The following is a 9,141-nucleotide window of genomic DNA, read 5'->3' as shown; positions in this document are numbered from 1 at the left end:
ATGGTAGGGTCAGAATTTGGTGTCATGGATCCATCCTGCCTTGTATCAACGTTTCAGGCTGCTGCTGGTGGTGTAATGGTGTGGGGGAGATTTTCGTAGTACCAACTGAGCATGGTTTAAACACCACAGCCTACCTGAGTATTGTTGCTGACCGTGTCCATCCCTTTATGACCACAGTGTACCCATCTTCTGATGGCTACTTCCAGTAGGATAACGCACCATGTCACAAAGCTCACATCATCTCAAACTGGTTTCTTGAACATGACAATGAGTTCACTGTACTCCAATGGCCTCCACAGTCACCAGATCTCAGTCCAATAGAGCACCTTTGGGATGTGGTGGAACGGGAGATTCTCATCATGGATGTGCAGCCGACAAATCTGCAGCAACTGTGTGATGTCATCATGTCAATATGGACCAACATCTGTGAGGAATGTTTCCAGCACCTTGTTGAATCTATGCCACCGAGAATTAAGTACAAAACGGATTTCACAGATTTAACCTTGATTTCCAGTTGGAGCATCTCAAGTATCTGGAACAGTTTAGGAGATGTCAGACTGGACCTGAATCCAGGCAAAGCAAGCAGACGGGTTCAGCTCACTCCTATAATGAAGGCATATCAGGGCTTACTGGTACCAAAACCAAGAAGTTAGTGAGGTTCAAAACTCAAGAGGCAGTCCAACAACTGAAAAACAAATCTGACGAAGGGATTCCAAAGTCCAAAAACAAATTTCAGAACCCAGAATCACACAGCAACTTTGACCAACTTAACACAGGAGTGAGTGGAAAGAGGCTGGAGAAATATCTGCAGGGCTGATGAGGAAAATGGGAACAGGTGTGTAGATGGGTGGGGCCGTCAGATGAAAGTCCGAGGGCATCTGGTGGATGGATGGAAAATTGCAAGGGTATATATACAGGTACATGTACTTGTATGTGTATGTTTAAAGGAGCTACAACAACAATATTTAGAGTGTATTTATGATTCGGAGGCTGATTTAGATTGTCTGCACACGGCTCTCATCATGGAAGTGGCTGCGCTAACGGCTAGCAGCTAACTGTGCAAACGGCAACAGCACTGACAGAGCTAATGGTGTTGATTAGAGAAAACAAGTGTTGCACACTCTGGCTCCATATGCATTCCTTTTATTTTGGTGATGATGTTTGGACCTTTTGGCCTTCTTCAAGATTAACAATCACACTGAGACACAGGTACACTGATCTGTTATATAGGCCACACCTTTGTCACACATCAAACGTCTTGTGTTTTATTTGAACATGCTCTACCAACTGGTGTGGCTGAATCCAAATGTCCGCACTTCACTGCACTTGCAGATTCGCGGACTTTGCGGGCGCGTTCACGGGAAGTCCGGGAGTGCTTAGGGCAATTCATTCAATCCACAAGGGGCCTAAAGCGGACCCTCTGCGGACCTCCAGAGGGTCCGCTTGGGGTGTAGACTTAAGCAGTTCCCTAATCTACGACGTCTTTACCACCCTCCCGGAATATATGAGACTAATATATGAGACAAAGACTTCTCACTTTTCTCATACTTATGTGCACGTTAATAAAAATTAGTCAACAATTTAATGGATGAAGGTGTGCAACCCATTATGTTTTCAGAAAACCTTAACTCTGACTTTAAGGAAAATCTGAACTTAAGGTGTTTTGTGCAACCAAGTTTCTTCTTTATGGCAAAAGTTATAGGGAAGTACGCAAACCTTTAATGGCGCCCATGCTGACAAGTTTATCTGCTAAGATCTTGAGATGTCTGCCTCCCCAGTGAACCTAATTTCATTCTTCACATTTGAAACACTCAAAACATTGTCCCCATTTTCACCTTTATTCAGCGAAGTTTACTTTGAACCATAATTCAGAGGCTGATGAAAAGAAATGTTTTAAAAATATTTCCATCCCATTGTGCCAAACTACAAACAACTAAAAACTGTAGCGTATATGTGATAAAAACAGTTTTGATTACTTTAAGATGATAGATTAAAGGATTACGATGGTGCGTTGTTGAGCACACTCCAACATGTTTGTGTTTAGATGAATGATGAATTGATTTTAAGCACCAGGACTGGTCATGAGGACTTCCTTCAGCAGTGGCTGGTCAGCCTCATCAGCTCTGCTGCCCTGCTGATACACAACAAAATAAACTTTGATAAAGCAACTATAAGACAAAGTTAGGTCGACTTTATACCTTCTAATAATTTAATTCGTGTTGTACTAACACTACAAGCACTAATCTAACTGTTACCACTTATACTATACATATAGTGCAACTACTACCATTACTAGTGCTACTGATGTTGGAGGCTGACTACTACTGGATTGTGACTGTGGTTGTTTGTCTTGGCTCATACCTCTTTCTCGCTCAGGCAACACAGAGCCCTGGTGCCGATGCAGATGCTGACAACCAGCTGGAGAACAGTCAGGATGATCATAGTAATATCCATGGCCACCACCAAACGCTGACATAGAAGAGAAATAAAAAAAGAAAGAATTCAGTTTGATCCAAAGAGGTTTTAAACTTCACTTTAAATGTGAGTATTAATGATTTACCAGGTACAAACAAATGTAATACAGTGGGCGCATTTCAGAGTCGAGAGACACGAGGGCGGAGGAATGAGAAATCCTTGAGTGTTGCCATGTGTTATCATGAACATGCACACTGAAGGTTATTTGAACTCAATCCTTAGGGTTCGATCAATGCTTAATATTTACTCAATAAAGCAGTGACTTGCATTTAAATTGTCAGTGTTAACATGTTTTTAAATGTTGATATGTCAGTATATTCATAAGTGTATTTAGGGTTTGTTGAGTTAAAGAGATCTTTAATGAGATCTTTGTAATCAGTTTCAAAGAATAATTTAAATACTCGAAGTGGGAAAATATGGAGACGGACTGATGACCTGTTTTCTTGTTGTCCTTTATTTGTAAGAAAAAGAAAAACAATCTATATTATGTCTACTAAATTTCACTTTTTTTAAAATTTAAAAATAATTCTTAACTCTACTGTATTTCACCTCTTCTTTTTGTTGTTTTTTTATGAGAAAGAAAAAAATAAAAATCTATATTAAATCTATTAAGTTTCATTTGTTTTTTTGTTTTGTATTATTGAAAAAATCTATTTAAAAAACTTGCTATATTTCATGGACTAATAGGTTGCCGGTTTTGTTTTTCCTCACATGGAGTTTGTTGTCAATAAAAACAATAAAGCATAAAACCAGCTTTATCCTTTAAAAGCATGCTTACCTGAAAAAAGTACTGCAAACCTTTGCACATATCAGAATTACGAGCCCTGCCCCAGTCACACATGTCGGCATTAGAGACATCATAGATGTCTATGCCGTATAGCACAACACCAACAATGGTGAAGATAGCTCCGATTATGTTCATCATCACAGCGAGGACCACCTGAGAAAAAGGACTCCATTATTCCAGTGAATATAAGTGAATCCACTGATACAGTCATATCAGTTTCATCATTCAACATAAGTGTTTGACCCTGCATGCACCCCTTTGTGTCATCCACAATATCAAGGGGTGCACGACTGAGAGGCTTTTAGTCTTTACTTACCAGGCACCGAGAGGGGAACCAGCCGGCAAGAAGGGACATGATTCCGACTGCAATGAGCTGAAGAGAGCACAGCAAAGAGACATTAGTTGAAATTAAAAAAAGAAAAAAAAAGAAGAAAAAACTATGTTAAATCTACTAAATTTCACTTTTTTTTTTACAAGAAAGAAAAAGTCTATGAAAAATCTGCTATATTTCAATTCTTCGCTTCTTTTTATAGGAAAGAAAAAGATACAATCAGTGTTAAATCTGCTGTATGTTAGCTGTTTTCTTGTTGATTTTTTGAGAAAGAAAGAGAAAAAAATATTATTTCAATTGTTTTTTGTTTTTTTAATTAAAAATAATTCTTAAATCTACTGTATTTCACCTCTTTTCTTTTGTTTTGTTTTTTACGAGACAGAAAAAGAAAACAAATCTATATTAAATCTACTAAAATTCTACCAAAAAATCTACCAAATTTCCCATGATTTTTTTTTTGTTTTATTAAAAAAGAAAAAATCTATGAAAAAACATTTGCTATATTTCACCTGTTTTCTTGTTGTTTTGTAATTTTATTTTATTTTATTTATTTTATTTGATTTTATCTTATTTTATTACTTTTATCCTATTGTGTACTTCATCGTTTTATTGTGCTTCTATTATTGTGTTTTTATCTTGCTGTGCACCACTTTGGAAACCTTGTGTTTGTTAAAATCGTGCTATATAAATAAAGTGAACTGGATTGGATTGTTGTTGTTTTTATGAAAAGGAACAAGAAAAAAAATCTATATTAAATCTACTAAATTTCACTTGTTTTTTGTTTGTTTGTTGTATTAAAAAGAAAGAAAGAAAGAAAAAGAAAGAAAGAAAATCTGCTATATATCATTCCCGTTTTATAGGAAAGAAAAAGACAGAATCAGAAATCGACTATATTTCATCTGTTTTCTTGTTGGTTTTTTTGAGAAAGAAAGAGAAAAAAAACTATATTTCAATTGTTTTTTTGTTTGGTTTGTTTTTTAATTAAAACTAATTCTTAACTCTACTGTATTTTACCTCTTTTCTTTTGTTGTTTTTTATGAGACAGAAAAAAAAAATCTATATTAAATCTACTAAATTTCATTTGTTTGTTGGTTTTATGGGGAAAAAATCTATATTAAATCTACCAAATTCCCCATGTTTTTATTTTTATTTTGTTTTATTAAAAAAGAAAAAATCTATGAAATTTGTTTTGCTATATTTCACCTGTTTTTGGTTGTTGTTTTTATGAAAAGGAACAAGAAAAAAATCTATATTAAATCTCCTAAATTTCACTTGTTTTTTTGTTTTGTTTTATTAGAAAGCAAAATCCAGAAAGTTATTTTTGCTACATTTCACCTGTTTTCTTGTTGCTGGTTTTTCTATAGAAAGGAAAAATAAAAAAACTTCTATATTCAATATATTAAATTTCACTTGTTTTGTTTTTGTTTGTTGTATTAAGAAAGAAAGAAAGAAAGAAAATCTGCTTTATATCATTCCTGTTTTATAGGAAAGAAAAAGATACAATCAGAAATCGATTATATTTCACCTGTTTTCCTGTTTTTTATGAGAAAAAAATCTTTGTATTATCTACTGTATTTCACGTTTACAAAAATCTGTGAATTATTTTTTTTATGAAGCAATGGTATTCTCAAGAACCAGTAGTTAAAATCCTCCAGCCATTAAATGAAAAAAGTTCTGGTGATTTCGTCTGTTTGCTAAAACATCAGAAAAAATGTCCTGTTCTGCCATTGTGCTCTGATGTTAAACAAAATAAATACATGTGCACTCGGGGTGATAGCCTTTTAACACAACAATATTGTCTTACCACACCACCCAGCCAGTAAGCAACTCCCAAATGGGCAAAATCATCAGGATGGAGGCTTGTTCGTCCTGGCCCGAGTCCGATGTTGAACAGCCCCACCATGATCTGCATAATCTGTAAAAGATTCAAACATGCTGACTCTTATCATCTCAGGGATCATCACTTCACACTGCACATGAATAAACATTTCTTAATCTCTCACCCCGAGACATGCAGTCGCACTGGTCTGCATCATCCCCCTGTTCACTGAGCAGCACATCGGACTGTAGCAGAGAGCCTTCAGGATTTGACACAGCGGTGGAGACATGCTGTTCCTGCTCGCCGCCACAGTGACCACAGTCACTCCTTTGTCTTTAACAACAGTGACAGACATCTCTCACACCTGCAACATGACGAGGAGATTTTGAGATTATGTGGATGGATGACCAGACTGATGGAGTATTTATTAATCACGCTGGGAAAATTGCAGCGTTACAGCAGTGTCTGATATTTTGTGTGTCTGTTGAACAAAGGAAAAGTGTGTCTGTCTTAGAATGTTAAAACCTGGAAAAGTAACAGGCGCAGGGACGGTGCCAGAGGGGTGGCCAGGTGCCTGGTGCCCCTCTCACACCATCTTCAGAAGGTGATAGGTAGTTGACTTTTTGTATTGTGGATGGATTACTGAATGCACGTAACAGGTCTGGAGTCTCTGCATGAAGCTACTGTGACTATTTTTTTAATGGAAAGACAATCACACAGCTACAAAGAGACATAACTAGTAACTATGTACAGCACATTTTACACATTCTCACTCCCAGCTCATCAAATACCAACCGCTGGTCAACACATCAAAATATGACACACTAGGTAACCCTACTGTGTCAGCTTTGTATACACAGGGATGGTGTGTTGAGCTCACTTCAGACCAGAGAGAAAGTGACCTGTGAACATGTCAACTTTGTAAAAAACACACTTTATTTTGAAGTACAGTGAATTTCTGGCACAAGCTTTTATTTTCACATGCCATTTCCTGCTGTAGGTGAGTGAATATTGGACAGCTGTTTAACAGAAGCTGTAGCCCTTTTTAGATAGGAATTGTGCATCTCCCTCTTGCTACTAGCTGCTCGCTCATTCCTGCTATCAGCTGTTTGCTGTTTATCCACCGCCAGTGGGTCGCATGTGCGGCGTCATCAACTCGCCAATCCAGCTCTGTGTGTCTAAACGCTCGCAGCTTGACGGCAAAGCGGCCCGACATTCGCGGAAAATTTGGCAGTGTAAAAGGGGCTTGTGTCTCAATTCAATTGTGTCTCAATTCAAGGACGTGGCCTTCGCGGTCTACATCGGCTATGTCCTTCGAAGAGCCAAACCAAACAGTCTCCGAAATTGGACAGTCTGGTCTGCGGAGGACCCGTTGGCATTCCTGTTACCTAGCAACCAGCTGCGCTTGATGAAAGAAGGAGTAAGCTAGTAAGTAAGTTAGCCCTAAATCATGGACACAGAGATTGTTATTATATATGTACATATATATTTTATTCAACACTTGAGGAGACGATTCACCGCCAGAGACGCCGCCATTTGATATATTTCAGGCTGATGGACTGTTGTTGTTGTTAACAACTGTTAGTTAACTTAACTTAATATATAACCGTCATCTGTGCGCAATGCATCTTGGGATAGGCTGGGCCATGAAGGATTCATCTGTTGCATCCACCAAATTCTGGGTAAGAAGGCTGCATTTCTCCCTATTTGAAGGAGCCTTCGAAATGGGACAGCCTTGGTCGCGCCGACGTGACGCAGTCAGTCTTCAAATGCAGCCATCGAATGCCCCTGAATTGAGACACAGCAGAGTAGCTCGACAGCATGGCCAAAAGGAAGTATAATGTTTAATATATTAAACCTTGTGGACCCTGAATTTACAACTAGGGACAAATGTGGACCCGTGGTTGGACCAGTTGGGAATCACAGTTTTAAACTGTATATTTTTAGTAACATCTTAGGTCTACATGTAAAAGCCCAACTCGGGACAAGAGTTGAACTCTCTGTGCAACACATCAGTCCCACACTCTGTATTGGAGCAGTGTTAAACTGCATCATCCTCCCTATCAAATAAAGAATAGAGAGAAAATAATCATCTTGATCATAATCAACAATATAATCAGCAGATTAATCAATAATGTAAGTAACTGTCTTGATGCAGCCCCAGATTATACTGTGTGTATTAGTACATATGCCAATGAGCTTTAAAATGAAATAACCCTAATGTGGTGCATCTGCTTTTGCTGCCGAAGCAGAGGCTTTTTTGTCAATAAGTCCCTCCCTGTGCTGTGATTACTGGAAATGGGGAAAAAAAATGAAACTGAGGACTGAAGAACACTCACATCAACCAACACGTATGTTTTAACGCTTATTATTCGAGGTATAACACCTGAGATGAGGTTCGCAGTGAGTATGGTAACTGTCATTGTGTTAACAATAAGATTTAAGCAGGTCAAGTTCAGTTTCCCAGAAAGAGCTGACGCACTTCCCTGTTTATCCTAAAACCAACACGAAATGACAACGACGGTTGACGACGAAAACTAATAAAAATCAGGAAGGGTTTTCATATCGGCCAGCGACACACAAGTTAATAACATCTGTCTTTCCTGCCCAGTAATACATGATTACCATTAACAGAACATCCATATCGACCAGTTCAGAGCTCAGTAAGCAGACTGTTTCAGTTATTAAATTAATAAAGTGGTTAAATTATTATTTTTCAATATTCGTATAAATTATGTGTTTACTATGAGCAGTGAACTCACCTGGTTCGTGTCTACAAACTCCCGTAACATTGACAGCAGCCTGGTTCACTGAGGGTGAGATCAGGGAGCTGCAGTAATTACTGATACTTCCTGTCGCTCGCTCTTCAAAATAAAAGCCTTTAAATGACCAACCCAGTGCCGTAGAATATAACAATAACATAACCCTAGCCCTAACTATTCAAGGGCTCTGCTACAACCTAACACGTTTTAGTTTGGGCTGATTGTTATTTAAACTGTTCGGGATTCTAACAACATGCTACAAATGAACAGTAGTTTTGTTGCTGTGTGGAAGTTTTATCAAGCCTGGCTAACACTTGCAGGGAGTTGTTGTTCCTCTAAATTTTGCTGAACTTCAGTAGCGGTGGTGATGGGGAGAGGCGGGAAAAGTCCAAGGACATCTGGTAGACGGATGGAAAATGGCAAGTGTATACGTGCAGAGGTACATGTACTTCTATGTGTATATTTAAAGAAGCTCTACATGACAATCAGAGCATATCACTGATTTGAAGTGATTCAGATTGTCTGCACACGGCTCTTAACAGGGAGGTGCTGAGCAGACAGCTAGCAGCTAACGGTGCTATCGAGCTGACCGAGCTACCATAGGAACCAAAGGGTGGGCTTTAAGCTCAGTGCAGACCACAGATTCACGATGAGATGAGTTGAGATGTACAACCACGTGCAATGCACCGTTCTGTGTTCTAAAAACCTGCCGGTTCACACCGATGCAACTACATGAGATGGTGTATCATCACTATGCAACAACTCTCTGTACTTCTGTTCTGATTTGCAGCTTTTCAGGTTTAAATTGTGGCTGAATATATTGTGTAGCTTCTTAAAATATGAATGAGGATAGTGATAGTGAGATACTGGCTACAGCTGCATATGTAGTAGTGATGAAAGCTTCAGATAGACTGTATTCTTAATAAAGAGTGCCAATTAGTCAGTCAGTAAGAATGTGTGTGTGGGC

At 38.3% G+C, this 9,141-nt stretch overlaps 1 protein-coding gene across 2 annotated transcripts; it reads right to left on the bottom strand.

Moving 5' to 3' along the window:
* Positions 1–1,817: 1,817 nt before the first annotated feature.
* On the bottom strand, positions 1,818–8,281 carry LOC126391294 (uncharacterized). Of its 2 annotated transcripts, none has more exons than XM_050045951.1 (7): positions 8,175–8,281; positions 5,597–5,776; positions 5,398–5,508; positions 3,579–3,635; positions 3,254–3,415; positions 2,362–2,469; positions 1,818–2,134 (listed from the first exon to the last, which is right to left on the bottom strand). In XM_050045951.1, the coding sequence occupies exons 2-7, from the start codon at positions 5,765–5,767 to the stop codon at positions 2,063–2,065; spliced, it is 681 nt and encodes a 226-aa protein (XP_049901908.1). In that variant the 5' UTR covers positions 5,768–5,776; positions 8,175–8,281; the 3' UTR covers positions 1,818–2,062. The 2 variants fall into 2 exon arrangements, with proteins under 2 accessions (XP_049901908.1, XP_049901909.1); XM_050045952.1 differs by having other exon boundaries at positions 1,818–2,131.
* Between the last annotated feature and the right edge of the window lie 860 nt (positions 8,282–9,141).

The sequence above is a fragment of the Epinephelus moara genome, chromosome 6, assembly GCF_006386435.1.
Source record: "Epinephelus moara isolate mb chromosome 6, YSFRI_EMoa_1.0, whole genome shotgun sequence".
NCBI classification, from domain to species: Eukaryota; Metazoa; Chordata; class Actinopteri; order Perciformes; family Serranidae; genus Epinephelus; species Epinephelus moara.
This window is presented reverse-complemented; position numbering and strand designations above follow the sequence as displayed.

What these genes read in the sequence shown, in the direction of transcription:
- LOC126391294 (XM_050045951.1), bottom strand. Translation starts at nt 5,767, where the DNA reads ATGTCTGTCACTGTTGTTAAAGACAAAGGAGTGACTGTGGTCACTGTG. An exon ending in GTGCGACTGCATGTCTCGGG is followed by an intron (nt 5,509 to 5,596) that starts GTGAGAGATTAA and finishes AATCTTTTACAG; the next exon opens with ATTATGCAGATCATGGTGGG. An exon ending in GTTTGCAGTACTTTTTTCAG is followed by an intron (nt 2,470 to 3,253) that starts GTAAGCATGCTT and finishes CTTCTATGTCAG; the next exon opens with CGTTTGGTGGTGGCCATGGA.